At 46.1% G+C, this 23,724-nt stretch overlaps 1 protein-coding gene across 4 annotated transcripts in view; it reads left to right on the forward strand.

Annotated features, from left to right (window-relative positions):
• The window catches only part of CD99 (CD99 molecule (Xg blood group)), an 809,645-nt gene that overhangs the window by 663,867 nt on the left and 122,054 nt on the right, over positions 1-23,724 (forward strand). For all 4 annotated transcript variants that reach the window (XM_044072520.1, XM_044072519.1, XM_044072522.1 and 1 more), the window contains one exon: positions 16,762-16,818. In XM_044072520.1, coding sequence (XP_043928455.1) covers positions 16,762-16,818 — 57 coding nt within the window. The remainder of the gene's footprint in view (positions 1-16,761; positions 16,819-23,724) is intronic.

The raw sequence follows: 23,724 nt of genomic DNA on the forward strand, positions 1-23,724 counted from the left end.
TCCTTTGCTAAGGATCCTGCGGATGTCTCTACCTTGGATGGGTCCAGAGCCGCTGAGCAGGCACTGGCTTCCAAGGAAGTTCTTCGCACTACTGATTCTCGAGACAAACCATATTCTTTCGCGAGTTCTTTCGAAACCGACAGTGTTTCTTTGGCCCAGGGTACGAACCACACCCAAGAAACTGACCCAGTCTCAGGCACCTGCTTCCTTGCCTCAGTCTTAAATGCTTAAATGCTGATGACCTTGTCATGTGATCAGGGGAAGCAAAGCTACCCCATCCAAAAGGAAAAGAGATCTGTCCCCTGTAGTTTTGTCTGAACAAGAGTCAGATGAGACTGATGCATCTGAATATGCAGACATGCAACCCCTCTCTACTTATGAGGATTCTGATGCAGAGAATTCCATCCCTTCTGCCTCTTCCCCCAGAGGATTTTTCCTTTGGGGAAACCCTTCATACCTTAAGGGAGCATTTCCAATGAGGAGTCAGGACTACCCTCTGTCTAAAAAGAGACTCTGGGAATTCTTAGATCTTCCGCAGCACAGACCCTTTGCCATCCCCCCCACTCCTGGATGTTGTGGAGGATGTTTTCCTGGAATCCAGGTTGACTCCTGACACCCACCCTCCTGCACCTAGAAAACCAGACAGGTACTGTAGAGTCCATGACTCTCTCAGATTTCTTTTTAAAAATCCTACTGCTGACCCTGATGTAATTTCTCAAGGGTCTAAAGGGATTAAAGCAACCTCTGCTAAGACTCCTACCCCCTCAGATAAGGATTCCTGAGCACTAGACAGATGGGGTAAAAAAGTATACATCTCAGCTACTCTTGCTATCAGGACACTAAATTGTCAGTTTCATCTGCTAAAATTTCAGCAACATACCCTGGAACACCTCAAACAAAAAATGCCTTCCTTTCCTGCTTGTGCAGAATCTAAAGAGTTCCAAGAGTTAATGCATTCTGCAAGTGAAGTAACTAAACGCACCTTGCACTGTGGATGTCCTTCAAGAATGCAACTGCAGTCCTGACATATGGGTTGTCCTGCATCAGGCAGCCCTTCGGTCGGCCAGATTCCAAAGTCTGGGTCCGGCGTCGGCCGATGTCGCCTCCTCCCCGACGTCAGAGCGGCTGGAGTATAAAGGCATCAGCCGACGCCATCTTCAGTCTTTCTTGCCGCGCGGTGCCTGAAGCAGAAGCAGTTAGCAAGTGCCGGTCGGTCAGCTCCTGTGTTTTCAGTCAAGTCGCCTAAAGCTGGTACTGCTGGGGAACATTTTTTCTTGCCTCAGCCGATGTCCGAACAAATTGAGAAAGTTAATTGTTTGTCTTGTGGTAAACAAATACCTCATAAGGACTTCCATTCACACTGCCTCCCTTGCCTGGGCCCAGACCACGACGTCTCTGCCTGTGCTGCCTGTGCTTGCTTTAAAAAGCGCACTCAGGCGCCGGGCAGAGTTTGCCGAAGACTTTTTTGGCGAATCCTACGCTTACAACATGCTGTCGGAACTACCGACAGCACAAACTACCAAAAAACGAAAGGACCGGGACCGACATCCTCTGCCCGCGTCTTCCACCGATATAACGCCTAAGCCCTCCGCAAGTGCTTCGGTCCCTTCGGAAGCGGTAATTCAACCGCTCCAGGCCGACAACACCGCGTTAACTCATCCCTCTGTCTCGGAGACTACACCGGTGCCGGTTGTTGATCTACCCGACACCATTCCCGTGGACAAGGTTACCCCTGCACGTGGGGCAGCTAGGCTTCCTGTATCCATGTCAGTCAAGGCCTTTGCACGTGCTAATGCCGCCCGCCAGGCCAAGGCCCATCCTAATCCTACTTCTCAGGCCCCTTCTGACAGACAAATCATGTCTCTGGCTGCAGATCTAATCTCTCTTATCAGGGGGTCTCAGCCTCACCCAGACAGAGGTTCTCAGCCGCCTGCAGAAAAAAGGCCTAGAACTGAGCAGGCAGACAACCTCTCTTCAGATGAAGCCTCTGGGGATTCACAGAATTCAGATACCCAAGAAGAATCCTTCCAGGCCTATGAGGACTCTGATGCTGAGGAATCTATTCCCTCTGCCTCTCCTCCAGAGGATTTTTCTTTCGGTGAAGTCCTCCACTCCAGGAGGGAACATTTTAAGTGGCAGGGTCAGGAATTTTCTGATTCTAGGAAAAGGCTACGTACCTTCCTTAAGTTACCCCAGCACAGACCTTTAGCTATCCCTCCAGTTTTGGATGTCCTGGATGATGTTTTCTCCGACTCCAGTGCTTCCCCTGATTCTCTCCCTCCTGCTCCTGTCAAGCCAGACAGATATTACAGGCTCCCTGATACTCACAAGCATCTCTTTAAGGCCCACTCTGTGGATCTAGAAACTATTTCACAGGGCCCCAAAGGAGTGGCTACCTCAGCCAAGAATCCACTGCCAGCTGACAGGGAAGCAAGGTCCCTGGAGAGATGGGGTAAAAAAGTTTATACCTCTTCCACCCTTGCCATGAGGTCACTTAACTGCCTTTTTCATATGTTTCAGTACCAGGATTATTTACTGGATGATTTGCAGAAAAAGATAGCCTCTCCTGAGCCTATAGACAGAAAGGCATTGCAGGATTTGGTTCATAATACTCAGCAGGTTAGTAATCATTTTCTACAGTGTGGTTATGATGCATTGGAGGCTTCATGTAGGGCAGCTATGACAGGGGCTGTTATCCATAGACATGCTTGGTTGAAAGAACAGCCACTGCCAGATCATGTTAAAGTAAAGCTCCTGGACGCACCTCTGGATAAACAGAAGCTTTTTGGTGCTAATGCTCAGGATGTGTTGAAATCTATTGAGGAGAAGGCAAAATCAGTACAGACAGTAAAGGATTTCCTCCAGGTTCAGCCACCAAGGTTCAGCAGAAATTGGCCTTCAAAGAATTGGTCCTTTCCAGACTCTGACAAGTTTCAAAGGGGAAAGAACAGGCGTGCACGAGGTAGAGGGCAATACCGAGGCTCCTACAGGAGACGCCAATGGCAACCACAAAATCAGAGAAGTGGCACAGGTAGTTCACCTGCACCACAGGGACAATCACAATGACTTACCTTTCACTCCGCCTACCAAGGCTCAAAGAGAAGCACCTCTAGGCGGAAAATTATCTATATTCTCAAAAAACTGGCACATTATAACAAAGGACAATTGGATTCTGGACATAATAGACAGAGGTTACAGGTTCCACTTCCATACTTTACCAACAGGACAAGGCATGCCAAACCTGCCACTAAAAGGGCAGAGGCACTCATAGAAGTCTCAAAGCTGTTACAAATAAAAGCAGTAGAGAAGGTTCCTCCTCAGGAACAAGGCCAGGGATTTTATTCAAGACTGTTCCTTGTTCCGAGAAAAGAAAAACAATGGAGGCCTATATTGGACTTGTCCGTTCTAAATACTTTTCTCATGGTGCCAAAATTCAAGATGCTGACGTTACAGCAACTTCTTCCCATGCTGGGCAAGGGGTCTTGGCTGGTTACTCTGGACCTCAAGGAGGCATACCTGCATGTCCCTATCAGACACAGTTGCAGAAGATACCTCAGATTTCTTGCAGGAACAGAGCACTATCAATTCTCAGCATTGCCGTTTGGCTTCTCTACTGCACCCAGAGTATTCACGAAATGCCTGGCATCAGTAGTGGCACATTGCAGACTCCAGGGGATTCAAATATACCCTTACCTGGACGACTGCCTAATACAAGCAGACAGCAAACAGACCTTGATAAAACACTTGGATTACGTCATTCAGTTGCTGCAGGCTTTGGGATACACAGTCAACATTCAAAAATCAAGATTACTGCCATCCCAAGAGATTATTTTTCTAGGAGCAAAACTGGACACACAGCTACAAATGGCTTTCCTCAGAGGAGAAACAAGAGCATTTAACAGCTTACTTCAAAGGCCTAGCAAAATTAACCCACCTGACCGCAAGGAAGACCCTGCAGGCTCTGGGGTTCATGGCATCTTGCATTCTTCTAATCCCTTTGGCAAGACTACACATGAGAAAGCTGCAATGGTACCTAAAAAGCTTGTGGTCACAACACAGCCACAACCTAGAAGACATACCACTCATACCATGCCTGCAAAGGGAATTTTTGTGGTGGGCTCAAGCAAGTCACTTAAACGAAGGCATGCTTTTCAACAAACCTCCAACAAGTCAAACTATTACAACAGACGCCTCAGACCATGGATGTGGGGCGCACATGGACGGCAGATGCATTCAACGGCAATGGACTCCCATGGAGATGCATCAGCACATAAATCAAAAAGAGATGTTGGCAGTGATGCATGCAATAGAAGCCTTTGGAAAATCTCTTCAGCAAGGTCATCTGCTAATAAGGACAGACAACACCACTGTCATGTGGTACATAAACAAGGGGGCACTCATTCCTACCCTCTCTGCAGACTAACAATGGTTCTTTGGGAAAAGTCCCTGAAACTGAACATCTACTTGCAATCCCAGTTTGTTCCGGGCAAGGGCAATGTTCTGGCAGACAGGTTGAGCAGAAATTTCTTGGATCCACGCGAATGGATGCTACACCCACGCATTTTCTCACAAATAGCATCTGCATGGGGAAGACCAGACATAGACTTCTTTGCATCTCATCTCAATCATCACCTGGAAAGGTTCTGCACAAGGATACACCATCCTCTAGCTTGGAGAACGGATGCTCTTTCCTTCAGCTGGACTGCTCTAACAATTTATGCATTCCCTTCTCTACCTTTGCTCACCAAGGTGTTACTGAAGATCAAGGCAGAACAACCAAGAGGAATCTTGATAGCTCCAGACTGGCCAAGGCAACACTGGTATCCACTACTACTGAGCATAACTCACACCAAACCGTGGCCCTTGCCTCAATGGCCTCTGCTCCTGACTCAACACAGTTACAAGACTGTTCATCAGAACCTGCAAACCTTAAAGCTGACAGCTTGGAGAGTTCCATGACTCAGACCCATGACTCCCTCTCCAAAAAAGTTCAGGAAATTTTGCTGGAGGCACGCAGATCTTCCACCAGAAAAACCTATTCGGCCAAATGGAAGAGATTCACCATCTGGAATGCCAACAAGGGCCAGGATGCATCACTGATGAACATACCTCAGATATTAGAATACTTGGCAGAAATGTTTCACAGTGGTCTCTCATACTCTTCCATCAAAATCCACGCTTCAGCTATCTCAGCACATTACAACTGTGATCCACCTGTGTTTTCGCATCCCTTGCTAAGACAGCTTCTAAGAGGCATAAAGAATATCAAACCTCCAAGGAAGCTGCCAATTCCTGCATGGGACCTCAATTGCGTCTTGGAAAAATTAACTCTTCCTCCTTTTGAACCAGCAGCATCTTCAGAAATGCAATTTCTCTCTTGGAAAACTGTTTTCCTGTTGGCAGTCACCTCAGCAAAAAGAGTCTCGGAGATACAGGCCCTCATGGCAGTTCCTCCTTTTCTGATCTTTCATCGGGACAGTTTCCCTTAGGACCAATCCTTCATTCATGCCTAAGGTGATATCCAGAGTGTCTCTAAACCAAGCAATTCACCTGCCTACTTTCTTTCCTAACCCTCAAAATAAAGGGGAAAAGCTGCTGCATACTTTAGACATTCACAGACAACTACGCTACTACTTGGACAGAACAAAGTCCACCAGGAAGTCTGACCAACTGTTTGTAGCCTATGCTGCTGGAGTGCAAGGAAAAGCAGTCACCAAACAAACCATCTCAAAATGGATTGGACACTGCATCAGATTCTGTTATTCTTTTCATGGAAAAAGTGTGCCAGCTAATATTAGACCACACTCCACCAGAGCTATGGCCACATCTACAGCTTTCCTAAGAGGAGTGGCTGCAAAAAATATTCTAGAGGCTGCTACATGGAGCTCCGTGCATACATTTACCAAACACTACAACCTGCCATTATACTCCAGATCCGGAGCAGGCTTTGCTTCGGCAGTCCTGCAGGGCCTTCTAGCTACACCATCTCTTGCTTAGTCCTACCACCCCCAGCTTGGCTATGGTATTCAACCCTTATGTCAGGACTGCAGTTGCATTCTTGAAGGACATAGTACAGTTTTGTACCTACCATAAATGTAGATGTCTGATAGATATGCAACTGCAGTCAGGTTTTCCCTCCCTCCTACCCTTCTGTTTTTCCCCTTTTGGGTCCTTTCTCCCCTTACCTATCAGCTGGGGTTATATATTATGGTGCATCTGTTTATTACTGTTGTGCATGTCTGGTTTTATCTGTTTATCCATTCACAAAATTTAGCCTTCCTTGGAGGGCACCTGGCATCTGGGGCAAGAAACACTGAAGAAGATGGTGTCGGCTGATGCCTTTATACTCCAGCCGCTCTGACGTCGGGGAGGAGGCGACATCGGCTGACGCCGGACCCAGACTTTGGAATCTGGCCGACCCATATGTCAGGACTGCAGTTGCATATCCATCGGACATCTACATTTATGGTAGGTACAAAACTGTACTTTTTGATGCCCTAGGAGCTTCTTGCAAGGCAGTGGTCACCGGATCTGTCAGTAGAAGACATGCATGGCTTAAGGAACAGCCCTTGCCAGACCTTCAAATCTAAATTGTTGGATGCCCCCTTGCACAAAGACAACCCATTTGGCACTAAGGCAGGAGAGGTCTTAAAGATGGAGGAAAAAGCAAAATCTATACAGACAGTTAAGGATTTCCTACAGGTCCAGCAGGCATTGTCCCACCAAGCACTAGTCCTTTCCTGGTCCCACTAAGCCAGTCCAGCCCAGGCCCCCAGGGAACCACACCCCCTCAGACAGCAGCCACAGGGAATGCAGAGATCTAAGCAGTGGACTACCTCCTCTTCAAAACCAGGGAGATTATCTCCGGGTTTCACTGTTGGTTATCGCACTTGGGTTATCTGCTTGCAGGTAGCACTCAGTCGGCCCAAATACCAGAGTCTTGGGATTCTTGGGTCGGGTGCTGTAGCCTCTTCCATGACGTCAGGTCGTCAGGGGTATAAAACATGCAGCCAACGCCATTACATCAGTCTTTCTTGCTGAAAAGGAGCTGGAAGCAGTTTGCAAGTGCTGGTCGGCCCGTACCTGAAATTTTCATTTTTTGAGTTTCAAACCTGAAGTCTTCTAAAGTTAAGTACCCCATAGGGGATTCTTTTTTCTTGCTCTAACCGATGTCTGAAAAAGTTAATTGTCTAGCCTGTGGAAAGCAAATACCTCACAGAGATTTCCATTCTTACTGTCACCTGTTTAGGCCCAGACAGTGACATCCCTCGCTGTTGGTTTTGTGCCTTGTTTAATGCCTCAACCATTCGTTGTCGGGCTATTTTTGTAGCTAAATTCTTTCGCTCTTGTTCTCCATTTTCCGAAATGGCTTCGGTAAGCCATCCGACTACCGATCTTCTGAAAAAGCGCAAAGACAGACCGCATAGGTTAAAAACTGCCAACGACTCTTCCATTAAGCTAGTCGCCAGTCCGCCGGTACTCAGTGAGGCACCTTTGCAGCCCCTGATGCCCTCTACAGATTCGCAGGCCTCTGCTGAGACCCATTCGGGTCGTGAGATGCTTCTTCGACTATGGAACCTACAGATATCTCTACCTTGGATGGGTCCGGATCCGCTGTGCAGGCACTGACTTCTGAGGGTGAATTCCGACCTACCGCTATTCGTATTATACAGACATCTTCATTTTTAACTAAATCTACAGAGTTTCTCAGGCCCAGAATTCGCACTACGCCTTAAACAGATGTCCAAAGTGCATGCTCAAGCTCCCATGCCACAAAAACAAATGCTAAGAATGGCTGAAGACCACCTTACTCTGATTAGAGGAAACCAGCCTTCCCCTGCTAAAAGACAAATTGAATTTCCTTCTGATTCTACAGGCCAGGATTCCGATGAGACTGACCCTTCTAATTACCAGGACATACCCTTGTCTACCTATGAGGATTCAGATGCAGAGGAATCAATTCCCTCTGCCTCCCCTCCAGAGGATTTTTCTTTTGGTGAAACCTTGCATACCTTAAGAGAGCATTTTTGCTGGGAATGCCAGGTCTATCCTCAGTCCAAAAAGAGACTCCGGGAATTTTTAGATTTGCCTCAGCACAGGCCTCTAGCTATACCCCCTGTCCTGGATATTGTAGATGCCTTCATGGAATCCAGTCTTACTCCTGACAGTTTACCACCAGCTTCTAGAAAACCTGACCGGTACTAGAGTACCTGACTCTCTCAAATTTCTCTTTAAGAATCCCTACTACGGATCCAGAGACCATTTCCCAGGGACCTAAAGGCATTAAGGCTACTACAGCCAAAAACCCTACTCCTTCAGACCAGGGATTCTAGAGCTTTAGACAGATGGGGTAAGAAGGTAACTCTTGCCATCAGGGCTTTGAATTGCTAGTTTCACATGTTGAAGTACCAGCAACATATTATGGAACTAATTAAACAAAAAATTGTGTTACTTCCAGATTGTACAGAAAATAGTGTTAATGCATTCTGCAAACCAAGTTAATAAACATACTTTGCAGTGTGGGTTTGATGCCTTAGAAGCATTTTGTAGCGCTGCTGTCACTGGTTCTGTACTGAGAAGGCATGCTTGGCTGAAGGAACAATTCTTGCCAGACCATGTCAAAGCAAAATTACTAGATGCTCCATTAAATCAGAATAATTTGTTTGCCACAAAAGCAGAAGTTCTTAAAGAAAAAAGCTAAATCTATGCAAACTGTCAAAGATTTCTTACAGGTGCAGTCACCTAGATTCATTAGGCATTGGCCTTCAAAAAACTGGTCCTTTCCAGTCCCTCCCAGGCCTTCAGCCCAAACCCAGGGGAAACAGACCACCAAGACTACAGTCTCAGGGTATGCAGAAATCTAAACAATGGAGTGTTCCCACCTCAAAAACAGGGAGTGGTAAGCCACCCCCTTATGGAAAAAGTTCACAATGACTTTCCAGTTATCCTTCCCAGCCATGCCCATGTACTTGCATCCCTAGGAGGAAAACTCGCCCTTCATGCAAAAAAACTGGATGTCCATTACTCAGGACCAATGGGTTCTAAACATTGTATCCCAGGGATACAGATTTACTTCCACTCACTACCAACCCAAAGCGGGTTGCCAGACCTTCCTCCAAACCAGTGGGCAGGGGCTCAAAAGCAAGTACTTTCCCTTCTCCATATCAGGGCTATTCAACCTGTTCCAGTAGAACAAAGGGGAGAGGGTTTCTACTCCAGACTGTTCCTGGTGCCCAGAAAAGAGAGCTCTTGGCACCCTGTCCTGGATCTATAAATTCTCAACACCTTTCTGATGGTCCCAAAATTCAAAATACTTACACTGTAACAGCTTCTTCCTATGCGAGCCAAAGATGCCTGGTTAGTCACCCTAGACATAAAAGAAACTTATCTGCACATCCCCGTAAGGGAGTCTTGCAGGAAATATCTACGTTTCAGGACAGGCTCTATGCACTATCAGTTGTATTCACAAAGTGCCTGGCTCAAGCCATTGCATAATGCAGGCAGAGAAATATTCAAATTACCCATACTTAGACGATTGCCTGATTCAGGCGGACAGTCAGGAATTGCTACTTCAGCACCTGGCATTTGTAAAAAGACTTCTAGCTTCACTGGGACACACCATCAACGAAAAGAAATCATAACTGGTGCCCAGCCAACAAATTGTATTCCTGGGAGCAAGCTTGAACACAACTTCCAGATGGCATTCCTCACTCCAGAAAAGCAGGTCCATTTGACAAACTATTTCAAACTAATGGCCACCAAAACCCAGCTATCTGCAAGGAAAATACTGCAAGCCCTAGGGTTTATGGCCTCATGCATTCTGCTATTTCCATATGCAAGACAGCATATGAAGAAACTTCAGTGGTACTTAAAAAAGTGTCTGGTGTCAACATTCTCAGGACCTGGAAACAGTGATTCCTATCGTACCTTGTCTAAGGGCAGAGTTCCTTTGGTGGGCAGAGACATGCAACCACAACAAGGGGCTTCCTTTTACTCAACCCCTTGCCGCCCAAACACTGACAATAGATGCATCAGACTATGCATGGGGGGGGGGGCTCACATGACAGGCAAATGCATTCAGGGCAAATGGAGCCCAGAACAAATTCCCCTGCACATCGATCAAAAAGGGATGCTAGCTGTACAGAATGCTCTGACAGCCTTCAAATACCTTAGCCTTCCAGGACAGCTCGTGATAAAGACAGACAGCACCAGTTATGTGGTACATAAACAAGCAGGGGGGAACTCATTCTTACCCACTCTGCAGGTTATCTATGCCTCTGTGGAACGCAGCCTTGAGTAACCAAGTGCACCTACAAGCTCAATTCCTGCCAGGCAAGTAAAATTCACTGGCAGACGGCTTAAGCAGAAATCTACTGGACAGTCACGAGTGGGAACTGGAACCCAACTCATTTAAACTTCTAACCCAGAGGTGGACCTTTTTGCCTTCCCCCAAATCCACCAATTGAGCAAATTTTGCACCAGGAACCCTCACAGCAGAGTCTGGAAGGTGGATGCCCTACCCTTTACATGGGAAGACCTCTCAATTTATGCCTTTCCTCCTCTGCCCCTCCTCTCAAAAGTACTACTCAGGATCAAACAGGACAGGCCAAGGGCAATCCTTAGTGCACCAGACTGGCCATGCCAGCACTGGTACCCACTCCTACGCAGTCTGACAGCAGTACCACCCTGGCACCTACATCAGACCCCCCCTCCTTGCTGTTCCAGCAGGAGGACAGGTTTTGCATCTACAGCTGCAAACCCTAAACCTTGCAGCCTGGCTTATCCCCCTGAATACACCACCAGCATCCCTCAACAAACAGGTGCTGGACATCATCCTTGAGGCCAGAAGGCCTAGTACTAGGAAATCCTATGCTGAAAAGTGGAAAAGATATTGTTCTTGGAATCTGTCTCAAGGAAAGGACACAGCTGTGCCCACCTTACCTCAAATCCTTGATTATTTAGCAGAGCTGCTCCACAGAGGCCTATCCTTTTCATCCATTAAGATTCATGCCTCTGCCATCTCAGCTCATAATACTGAGCCCACCTCTCTCTTCTCACCCTCTCATCAAACCTTTCCTGAGAGAAGCTAACAATTTAAGGCCCCCTAGGAGAAATCCCACCCCGGCCTGGGACCTTAACTTTGCACTGGAGAAGCTCACACTTCCCCTTTTTGGACCTGCTGCTTCAGCAGAGATAAAATTCCTCTATTGGAAAACACCCTTACTTCTAGCTATTACTTCAGCAAGAAGAGTGTCCGAGTTACAGACACTAATGGTGGTGGAGCCCTTCATTGTTTTCCATGCTGACATGGTTTCCCTCAGGACTAACCCATCCTTTATGCCCAAGGTGGTATCCAGTGTGACTTTAAACCAATCCATCCATTTGCCAACCTTTTTCCCCAATCCTCAGAATAAAGGGAAGGGGATCCTGCACTCCTTGGACGTGCACAGACTACTCAGGTTCTACCTTGAGCCTTAAGCCTTTCAGAAAATCTGACCAGCTGCTAGTTTTGCTACAGGGGCAGAGGGCAAGGCCATTTCGAAGCAAACCATTTCCAAGTGGATAGTACACTGCATCCATTTCTGCTACAAGCACCATGGAAAACCTACCCCTCGGGGGATCAGAACTCATTCCACTAGAGCTACTTCAAGCTCTACACCATTTCTCAGGGGAGTTCCTACCAGTGACATCCTTGAAGCTGCAACCTGGAGTTATGTACACACTTACACCAAGCATTACCACTTGCCTATTTTTTCTAAATCCAGAGCTGGATTTGCTACAGCAGTCGTTCAAGGCCTGCTAGCCAGTCCCAACACTTCTTGACTGCCTCCACCCTTTCTCAGCTTTGGGAATCAACCCAAGTGCGATGACTACAACAGTGAAACACAAAGAACATTGTACAGTTGTGTACACTTACCATAAATGTAGATGTTTGAGTATATTCACTGTTGCAGTCCTGGTTTCCCTCCCTCTAGCTCCCCGGCTTTCTCTATCCTTTCTACCTAGCCTCTTTATGGCCATCTTTTATGGCTGGGGTATTTACCTTTTACTGGAGGGGTTCCACACCATGTAATGGCTTCCTATTTTGGTGACTCCTGACATCTGGGGCAAGAAAAACTGATGTAATGGCGTCTGCTGCATGTTTTATACCCCTGACAACCTGATGTCATGGAAGAGGCGGCCGCATCCGATGCAGAAATCCCAAGACTCTGGTGTTCGGGCCGACTGAAGGATACCTGCAGGCAGATGATCCAAGTGTGATGACTGCAACAGTGAATACACTAACATCTACATTTATGGTAAGTGTACACAACTGTACTTTCTAAGCCACCCCGTATGGTAAGAACTCACAATGACTCTGCTCCCCCTCCCTCTGTCCACCTTCACTTATCCCTAGGAGGAAAACTCTCCTTTCATGCAAGCACCTGGGCCACCATTACCCACGACCGCTGGGTTCTCAATATAGTGTCCCAGGGATTACAAATTTTCTTTCCACACCCTTCCTACCCCAAAATGGTTCCCAGATCTACTTAAAAACAAAGGGCAGAGGTGCAAAAGCAAGTCCTTTCCCTACTCTCTATAAGGGCAGTAGAGCACATTCTGGCAGAACAGAGAGTCCAAGGTTTCTATTCCAGACTTTTTCTGGTACCCAGAAAAAAGGGTACTTGGCGCCCCATCCTCTATCTATCCATTCTAAACAGCTTCCTGGTGATCCCAAAATTCAAAGTGCTCATCCTCCAGCAGCTGCTACCCATGCTCTCCAAGGATGCTTGGCTAGCCACCCTAGATCTATGAGGCCTACCTCCACATTTCTATCAGGGAATCATGCAGGAAATATGTCCATTTCAGGGCAGGATCTCAGCACTTTCAGTTCTCCGTGCTTCCCTTTGGCTTATCTACTGCTCCCAGAGTTTTCACAAAATGCCTGGCTCCGACCATTGCCTTTTGCAGACAAAGGAATATCCAGATTTACCCGTACTTAGACTACCTAATTCAGGCCAGGAAAAGCTGCTCAAGCACCTAGCCTTTGTAAAGTCCCTACTAACCTCCCTCAGGGTACACAATCAACGAACAGAAATCCAAACAGGTACCCACCCAAAGGATTACATTCCTGGGAGCAAGCCTGGACACAGCATCCCATTTGGCATTCCTTACACCAGAAAAGCAAATGTTCCTGGCAGCCTACTTCTCTCAAATAGCCATCAGACCCCAGCTATCTGCAAGGAAGATTCAGCAAGCTCTGGGGTTCATTGTATCTTGCGTAGTACTCATTCCATATGCCAGACTGCATATGAGGAAACTTCAGTGCTTTGGTGTCAACACTCTCAAGACCTGGAGAGACTTATGCTTTTACAATTCCTTGCCTCAGAAAAGATTTTCTTCGGTGGGCAACAACATGCTCCCACAACAAGGAACTACCTTTCTCACCACCCCCGCTGCCCAGACCCTCACCACAGACGCATCAGACTACGCCTGGGGTGCGCACCTGGACGGCAGGTGCATACAGGGCCAATGGAGTCCACAGCAAAATCCCTCTGCACATCAAAAAGAGATGATGGCTGTCCAGCGCGTCTTGATAGCTTTCAAGCCCCTTCTCTCCCCAGGGGCTCTCCTGATCAAAACAGACAACACCACTGTAATGTGGTATATCAACAAGCAGGGAGGGACTCACTCCTATTCTCTATGCAGGCTGGCCATGACCCTTTGGCACACAGCCTCTACCATGCAACTCCACCTGTTAGCACAATTCCTACCAGGTTCTCTCAACTCTCTGGCAGACTAATTGGCAGAAATCTTCTGGTCCCACACGAGTGGCAGCTCAACAGTAGAACCTTCACCCTAATAACTCAGAAATGGGGTATGTCGAAGGTCGACCTCTTAGCCTCCCACACCCAACCATCAGCTCAGCAAATTCTGCACCAGGGAGGATCGCTGCATGGCTTGGAAAAGTGGATGTGCCTTGTCCTTCCCCTAAGTCAGTCTATTGGTCTATGCCTTTCCTCCACTACCTCTCATCCCCAGGGTACTGCTCAAATTAAAGGAGGAAAAACCAAGGACAATTCTTATAGCTCCAGACTGGCCTCGCCAGCACTGGTACCCCTTGCTGCGCGCGCAGCCTGTCCCCACTGCCACCATGACATCTCTCAGATTTCAAACCTCCTGACCCAGAGGGAAGGGGAATTCATGCATCCCTAATTGCAGACACTCAATTTGGCAGCTTGGCTTATTCCCTAATCCCTGATCAATCTGCCATCCTCAGCAAACAGGTTTTAGATGTACATGAGGCCAAACGCCCTAGCACTAGAAAGTCTTATGCTGTCAAATGGAAACGGTTCTGCACCTGAATTCAGACTGAGAGCCAATACGGCACAGCCCTCCCTCCCTCTTATCCTGGATTACTTAGCTGGCCTACTACATAGTGGCCTCTCTTTCCACTATTAAAATTCATCCCTCTGCTATCTCTGCTCATTTTCCCACTGAGCAGCCCCTTTTCTCACACACCTTGATCAAACCGTTCCTAAGAGGGGCTGACAACTTGAAGCCACCCAGCAGAGCACCAACCCCAGCTTGGGACCTTAACTTTGTGTTGGAAAAGCCTACCCTGCCCCCCTTCAAACCAGCTTCTTCTGCAGATGTAAAATTTCTCTCCTGGAAGACAGCTTTCCTTCTGGCCATCACTTCAGACCGAAGAGTCTCCGAGCTGCAAGCACTCGTGGCCGTGGAACCCTTCATCTTCCATGCTAACACGGTATCCCGTAGGACTAACCCTTCCTTCATGCCCAAGGTGGTTCCAGTGTGGCTCTCAACCAATCCATCCATTTGCCCACCTTTTTTTCTAATCCCCAGAACAAGGGGGAAATGATCCTACACTCTCTAGATGTGCACAGACAGCTCAGATTCTATCTAGACAGGACTAAATCCTTCATAAAGTCTTAGTTGCTGGTTAGCTTTGCTACAGGGGCAGAAGACAGAGCCATCTCCAAACAAACCATTTCCAAATGGATAGCGCACTGCATCCATTTCTGCTACAAACACGGAAAGCCCCCCCCCCCAAGGGATCAGGACTCACTGCACCAGAGCAGCCTCCACCTCTGCAGCTTTCCTCAGAGGAGTCCCCACCAGGTACATCCTGGAGGCTGCTCACCTGGACATCTGTTCACACTTTTACCAAACATAACCACCTGCCTCTGTTCCCCAAATCCCGGGCAGGGTTTGTCTCTGCAGTCTTGCAGGGCATCCAAGCCAGCCGCTAGTTTCCTTGACTGCCTCCACCCATTTCCTCAGCTTTGGGAATCAACCCAAGTGTGATGACTGCAACAGTGAAACATGAACACAGTACAGTTGTGTACACTTGCCCTAAATGAAGATGTTAGTGTATTCACTATTGCAGTCCTGGCTTCCCTCCCTCCACCCCCCTTTTTTCTTCTCTTTCCTTACAAGGGATATATTGGCATTTACTTTCTTCTGGTGGTGTTCTGCCACCAGAACCTGGCTCCTACTTGGGGGCTCATGACAGGTTAGGGCAAGAAAAACTGATGTAATGGCTTTGGCTGCCTTACTTTATACTTCTGACGACAGCAACCAACGCAGAAATACTAAGCTTCTGGTATTCTGGCTGGCCGAGGGCTACCCTGGCAGGGATAACCCAAGTGTGATGACTGCAACAGTGAATCTGCTGGCAGGTTTCCCTCAGCCAGCCTGAATAAAGTCTTGGGTCCTGCGTCTGTTGCAGTCTCCTCTTCCATGACGTCAGGGGTATAAAACATGCAGCCGACGCCATTTTATTCAGTTTTTCTTGTCCCAAATATCAGGTGCCCCCCCCCCCCCAAATGGGGAGAAAAAATATATATATATATATATATATATATATATATATATATATATATATATATATTATAAATGCACTTTTAGCAACATAAACTTTACCTTCATCTAAAAGCAAATACACCACAAAGGCTTTAGTGTATAGTGAAGGAAAGAAAAGGTATAGAAAAGGGGATGGCGGGTGGGTAACCCGGACTGGAACAGTGAATACACTCGAACTTCTACATTTATGGTAAGTGTACACAACTGTACTTTCTTAAACTGGTTTGAAGGATCTGGTTAATGTCATTAGTATTTTCGATAAATGCTTTGGGATCTTTTACATCTATCCAGGATACTACCACCAACTCAATAGATGGGACCTCAGTTTAACATCTCATATGAAGAGTGACAGTTCAAGACTGCAGCATTCTCCCGTACTGCACAAAAAGATTTACTACGTGCTGAGCCACAGAGACGTGTCAGATCCCAGTCCAAAAAAAGAAAAAAACAGGTCGCTTGCTTTAACAAAATGATAATATGCAACTTAATTTGTTTACCCTGCATTGAAACAAGTAAAGAAGTGCCCAGTTCTTGGCAAAAGAATGCAACCTTGTGCAAATCAAAATCTCTTGTAGTTGGAAGGAGCTGTAGTTGGAAGCAGCTGGAGAGGAAGGAGGAAGCTTGACATTATACAAGAAGTATGAGCAGTTTGGGAAAGCTGTCTGCAAGGGAGCCTGTTTAAAATAAACACAGTAAAGCCAGTTTAAAATGGGGAATGTTAATATTTTGTGACATAATGATAGTTTGTTCCTATTCAGCACTTAGGAATTTATCTAGTTCTCATTATTTATTCTTGTTTTTAGTGTTGGTGACCCTGATGTCTTTTTACTTTTCAGTGAAGGCACATTTTTAGTGAAGCCTTGTTCAGTTTAAAACTTTTCTCATTCTTTGCAGGCCACCAAGAAAATGTCTTGATGGAAAATCAGAGTAAACAAAGACCAGGACAAAATGGTGAGTCTTTAATCACTGTACATGGCAAACCATTAATATTTGCATTTAATATGATGGTGAGATCCTCATTTTTGTAAACTTGACGTTCTGTGAAACTAATGTGTTTTGTATCCATACGAGTCTCAAGGCTGAGAACATGGCAAAAACTTAACATTTATGTTGGTACTCAGTCCCTCACAAAAGATAACAATTCTCAAAAACATTAACACTTTTCTAATAGATCTCTGAATTTAAAAGTACTGGATTTGTAGAAACACTTTCCTCTGGATTGTTTGCCATTCTTCTAAAATCCTTTTTTTATTTATTTATTTTCCACTGTTTGACTGTACCATTTACATCGCCTCTTCCACCATCTCCCCCAACGGACTGATCTCCTTGTCGTGTAATTGGCTGTCCTGCATCATGTCACTGAGTAATGATTGTAACTGAACCCCCGAAAGCAAAAAAGATGAAAATTTTCTCCAAAGCAAACTATAGTCTCCTAAGCAATTGAAAAGTTTCAAACCCCCCCCCCCCCCACCCACCACTACCACTGTCAACATTGACTCCTATACAGAAGTGTACACAAATGGCCTGTATAAATACCTATGGAAATGTGTAGACTTGGCTGCACCTGAACGGATCAAAACAAGGTTCTCACAAACAAGCCACCATGTCTTAGATCAAGAGGGAACTGACTCAACATTGGAAGGACACCCTCCACAGCATGAACAAGCAAATTAGATGTCTTGTAAAGTCCTCTAAAGCCAATTATGAAGCTAAACTAGCATCCCTAGCGAAGGATATTCACAAGGCATCCTTTAGCTACATCAGAAATCTAAGTGGGAAGGCCCAGCTTTGTGCCTACCTTGTAGTGCCACTCGTACTGACCCTGAGGGCATCACCAACCTGCTAGCAGACAGATTTGGTGCATACCTCACCCCCCTGTCCCCACCAGACAATACCCCAAAGCATACCCTATCAGCAGTCCTCCACCTAGTAATTCCAAAGTGCGGGTCATAACCGCGCTGTCCTTGGCCAAAAGTACAACCTCTGAGACCAGATAACATCCCAGGCTGCCTACTAAATGGTCTAAAACAGGACCTAGCTGAACCACTTAGACTGCAGTTGAAGAGAGTACCAAGTACTGGCTTTGTCCCAACAGAGTGGAAAACGGTAACAGTAATTTTCTTACACAAAGGGGACCCATCAACTGACCCTGGGAACTATAAACCCATAAGTCTAACCAGCCTTATCTGCAATGCCACAGAGAATCATCATGGAACTTATCAGCAGACATAGGTGACCTTCAAACTCTTGACCCGACCCAATTTGGCTTTAAGGGCAGATCATGCTTGTTAAACCTGGTGGACTTGGAGAATTTCACCAAAGCCCTGCGTGAAGGCAAAACAGTACATACAGCCTATCTTGACTTAGCCAAGGCTTTTGATACAATCCCCCCACTCAGGCATCATCAAGAAACTCAACAGGTGGGAATTAATCCATATGTCACTAGATGGGTAGCCAAGTGACTCACCAACAAAACGCATACAGTCAAAGATGGGGATTCCACCTGTACCAGCAGACCAGTTACCAGTGGTGTACCACAAGGATCTGTGTTGGGCCCTCTGGAATCTATTTCTCAGAAGTCCAGGGTAAAATAGATGGCCTGTGGCTTACCAAGTTTGCCAATGACTGCAAATTGTGTGCAATCACTCAGTACCTCAGTGATGTTGACATACTACAAAAAGAGCTTACACAGACATGATTGGTGCCAAAGCCACAGACTTGAGCTACACACAAAATGCATTATCATCTCTTTCAGCAAAGGGGGAAGTCCCTGCAAATTTCAGTATTACCAGTAGTCCACTTGGCTCAAACCCTGTGGTGACAGTTTTGGAAACACAGGTTTCCAGCAAACTTAACTTTGATCACCATGTGTCCACGGTGGTAGAGAAAGTCTTCTATGTTGCACATCTCCTAAGTAAGGGCATCGCATCCAGAGCTAAGGATGTTAGACTCCCCTGTAGTCATCCATCATCAGACCACTAATAGAGTACAATGTTCCCTTCTATATGTACCTAACCAGACACCTGCAGCAACTGAAGAGACCTCAGAGGTTTCTCACCAAGAAAATTCAGGACCTTCAACACATGCCTACATTAACAGACTGAAGGCCCTGTCACTGTATCTGTAGGCTGCTGAGAGGTGGCTTGTGTCTGGCCTGCAGAGAGGCCCGAGATTCTGCTCTAATGGAAATGCTGCACATCCGCGAGTCAAATGGGACAGGATTCACTCACTCTAGGAATCTTAACCTAGCCGGTGACATTAACGGGACATGCTGGAGAGACCGATACAGCTCCCATAGATTGCCACTCTTCTGGAACACACTCCCAGTTCATGTAAAAAATAGAGCTCCTCAGTGACCCTAAGCTCAACTTGGACAACTGGATTGGAGACCAGAAATTTACCCCGGGGGTGTCACCTGTTCCCTGTTGGATAAGGGCAGTCGGTGCTGATCATAGACTCATGCTGCAAATGTAGACCATACATCTTGGTCAGTAAGGGAACCAGGGTATAACATGCCTAAGATTATAAAGGCTCTAGGGCCGGTAGCCTAGTAATCTATGTACCTGTTCTGAATACTTTCTACGCAATTTTTTAATCACTGATTGAAACTGCTTGCACTTGTATTGTGCACTGCAGTGTTTTTGAGGGGTTTTTTTTCACTTTTCTCCACTGTAGTGTGACCATAGAGCTGCAAACCTTTTAATTTGTTTTATAGTTTTTTTCAAGTTATACACATTGATGCTTAACAAAAAAAAAAAAAAAAAGCAATGAAGCATGACTTGGAGGGTGAGTCGATGGATCACTGGGAAAGTTGTAGGTTAAATGCTTAAGAACATCAGTACTACTCTAATAGATGTTCTCCGTGTTTCACTGTTGCAGTCATTACATTTGGGTAATCTGCTGGCAGGTTGCCCTCAGTCGGCCTGAATTCCAAAGTCTTGGGTCCTGCGTCGGTTGCTGTCTTCTCTTCATGACGTCAGGTCGTCAGGGGTATAAAACATGCAGCCGACGCCATTTTCTTTAGTCTTTCTTGCCGCACGGTGCCCAAAGCAGAAGCATTTTGCAAGTGCCAGTCGGCCGACTACTGAAATATTCGAGTTTGAGTTTCAGAACTGAAGTCTTCACTAAAGCGAAGTACACCGTTGGGGAAACTTTTTATTTGCTTTTTACTGATGTCAGAAAAAATTAATTGTATTACTTGTGGAAAGCAAATGCCTCATAAGGATTTCCATTTATACTGTATTCATTGCCTAGGCCCTGATCACAACGTGCCTGTCTGTCTGTTTTGTGCTATATTTAACCAACGCACTATTAAGCGTCTGTATATTTTTGCACCAAAGTATTTTGGAAACGGATTTAACTTCCCAGAAATGTCGTCTGATAGCAATCCGACTACCGGAGTACATAAAACAAAGAAAAGGACAGAGAAAGGCAGCCGAGATCCAAAATAGACGAAGCCTTCTCCTAAGCCAGTTTCCGGTTCGCTGGTACTCAGTGAGGTGCCTTCGCAGCCCCTGATACCCGCTAACTTCAAGTCGCAGGCCTCTACCGACACCCATGTGGAGTCCGGCATGCCGCAAGGTACTCAAAGTATTGGACCGATGGATGTATCTCCCTCGGATGGGTCCGGAGCCACTGAGCAGGCACCGGCTTCTGAGGGGGTATTCAGACCTCAACATTTGTACATCAAACCGACAGCTGCAAAACCAAAGACAAAAGCAACTTCTAAAACTAAAAAAAGGTGCATGAGCCCACGTGCACAGGCCTCTATGCCTAAAAAAACAGATTATCAAAATGTCTGAAGAACTTATTACCTTGATCAGGGGTACCCATCCCCCTCCAGGTAAGAGGCCTAGGCAAGACACTGATTATGAATCTTCAGATCAGGTTTCTATTTCTTCTGATTCCTCTTCTGAATAGGAATTATCTACACCTCTCTATGAGGATTCTGATGCTGAGGAGTCTATTCCATCTGCATTTCCTCCGGAGGATTATTCATTTGGAGAAACCTTGCATACTTTGAGGGAGCATTTTCAGTGGGAGAGTCGAGACTTCTCAGAATCAAAAAAAGGCTTAGGGATTTCCTTCTCCCTCAGCACAAGCCTTTAGACATTGTGGATGATGTGTTTTCGGAGTCAAGCTTGACCCCTGACTCCTTACCTCCGGCTCCCAGTAAGCCTGAGTGATATTACAGGGTCCCTGACTCGCATAAACTTTTATTTAGAAACCCTGCTGCTGATCCTGAAACAGTTTCACAGGGTCCAAAGGGAGTTAAGGCCTCAACAGCAAAGAATCCTACCCCTTCTGACAGAGATTTAAGGGCTCTGGACAGATGGGGAAAAAAGGTTTATACATCTGCAACCTTGGCAATCGGGGCCTTAAACTGTCAATTTCATATGCTTAAGTACCAACAACATGTTATGGGATTGCTGAAACAGAAAATTGTTGATTTCAGAATGTGCAGAAAATAAAGAATTGCAGGAATTATTGCATGCAGCTGAACAAGTTGGAAAGCATACTTTGCAATGTGGTTTTGATTCTTTAGAGGACTCCTGCAGGGCCGCAGTTACTGGATCTGTGATTAGGAGGCATGCCTGGTTAAAGGAACAAAATTTGCCTGATCATGTTAAAGCTAAATTGCTAGATGCACTTTTACAGCATGATTCTCTGTTTGGTATTAAGGCAGAAGAGGTTTTAAAGAAAATGGAAGACAAAGCGAAGTGTATGCAAACTGTTAAAGACTTCTTACAAGTGCAGCCACCAAGATTCAGTAGACACTGGCCTACAAAATATTGGTCCTTTCCTGTGTCAGAGCTCAAAGGGGCAAATCCAGACGCCCTAAGGGTTCCAGATACCAGACGCAAGACTCTTACAGGTCAAAGCAGTGGGGCACATCCACCTCCAAATCTGGAGGAGATAAAGCGCAAACCTACAGAAAGCAATCCCAGTGACGTCCCTCTGCCTACACCAAGCACTTATCTTTTGGCAGCACCCATAGGGGGAAAATTAGCACTTTTCGCTCAAAATTGGCAGTTAATAACCCAGGACAAGTGGGTACTAAACATCGTGTCACAGGGATACAGATTCCATTTCCACACTCTACCAGTGGCAAATAGTTGGCCAGATCTGCCAAAAAATCAGAGGGCAGAGGCACAGAAACAGATTGTCCCTCACGGATATGGGGGCCATTCAGACAGTACCCGAACAAGAAAAAGGACACAGTTTTTACTCAAGACTGTTCTTGGTACCCAGAAAGGACAAAGGCCTGGTAGCCAATACTGGATTTATTGATTTTGAACACATACCTGGACATTCCAAAAGTCAAAATGCTGACTTTGCAGCAGCTTCTGCCCATGCTGGGCAAGAATGATTGGCTGGTGACGTTAGACCTAAGAGGCATACCTGCATGTCCCAGTAAGACGGTCGTGCAGAAGATACCTCAGATTCAAGGCTGGCTTAATCCATTACCAATTCTCTGCACTGCCCTTTGGCTTATCTACTGCGCCCAGGGTCTTTACAGAATGCCTGGCACCAGTAATTGCATTTTGCAGACAGAGGTATACAAATATATCCTTACTTGGACGACTGTTTCATTCAAGCAGAGAACAAGGACACTCTTCTTTGACACCTGGCGTTTGTGAAAAGGCTTCTAACATGCCTAGAGTACACAATAAACAAAAGGAAATCACAACTGGTACCCTCTCAAAAGATAACATTCCTGAGTGCAAGCTTGAATACAACTGCCCAGATGGCTTGCCTCACACCAAAGGCAAAGTCAACTGATTACTTACTTCAAACTGATGGCAACAAAAACCCAGTCTTCTGCAAGACAAATTCTGCAGGCTCTGGGCTTCATGGCATCCTGCATCCTACTAATTCCATATGCAGGACTGCATATGAGGAAACTTCAGTGGTACCTAAAAAGTTTATGGAGTCAACATTCACACAGTCTGGAAACTATGATTCCTCTCATTCCCTGCCTGCAACAGGAGTTTCTATGGTGGGCAAAGGCCTGTCACCAAAACATGGGATGGCCCTTCACACTACCCACTGCCAGCCAAACATTATCAGACGCATCAGATTATGCCTGGGGGGCCCACATGGCAGGAAGATGCATTCAGGGCATATGGGCACCAAAACAAATGCATCTACATATCAATCAACCAGAAAGAGATGCTAGCTGTTCAAAATGCCCTAACAGCCTTCAGGTACTTACTTCATCCAGGACAACTACTGATAGACGGACAACACCACAGTCATGTGGTATATAAACAAGCAAATAGGCACACACTCATACCCCCTTTGTAGATTAGCCATGGCACTGCGACACAGCTTTGACCTACCAGATACATTTTCAAGCACCATTCCTGCCAGGAAAACAAAGCAGTCTGGCAGACGATTTAAGCAGAAACCTTATGGATCCTCACGAGTGGAAACTAAATCCACAAGTCTTCAGCATGATAACACAGAAATGGGGGAGCCCAGACATCTATTTGCCTCTCCTCAAAATTATCAATTGAAAAGATTCTGCACAAGGACTTATCACAGACCAGCATGGGAAGTAGTGGATGCCCTATCCTTCAGTTGGAAAAACCTATCAGTTTACGCCTTTCCTCCTCTGCCTCTTATACCCAAGATCCTCTTAAAAGTCAAACAAGAGAAGCCAAAGATTATATTAATTACCCCGGACTGGCCCTGGCAACACTGGTACCCAATCCTAAGGAACTTGTCTCAATACCCAGCTTGGACCTTGCCTCAAAGACCACAACTGCTGTCCCAGCAAAACAATCGGGTCCTGCACAGTCAACTACCGACTCTGAACCTGGCAGCATGGCTAATCATGTAATCATACAAACG

The sequence above is a fragment of the Protopterus annectens genome, chromosome 5.part0 (genome assembly GCF_019279795.1).
Source record: "Protopterus annectens isolate FY-2018-M chromosome 5.part0, PAN1.0, whole genome shotgun sequence".
Taxonomy (NCBI): domain Eukaryota; kingdom Metazoa; phylum Chordata; order Ceratodontiformes; family Protopteridae; genus Protopterus; species Protopterus annectens.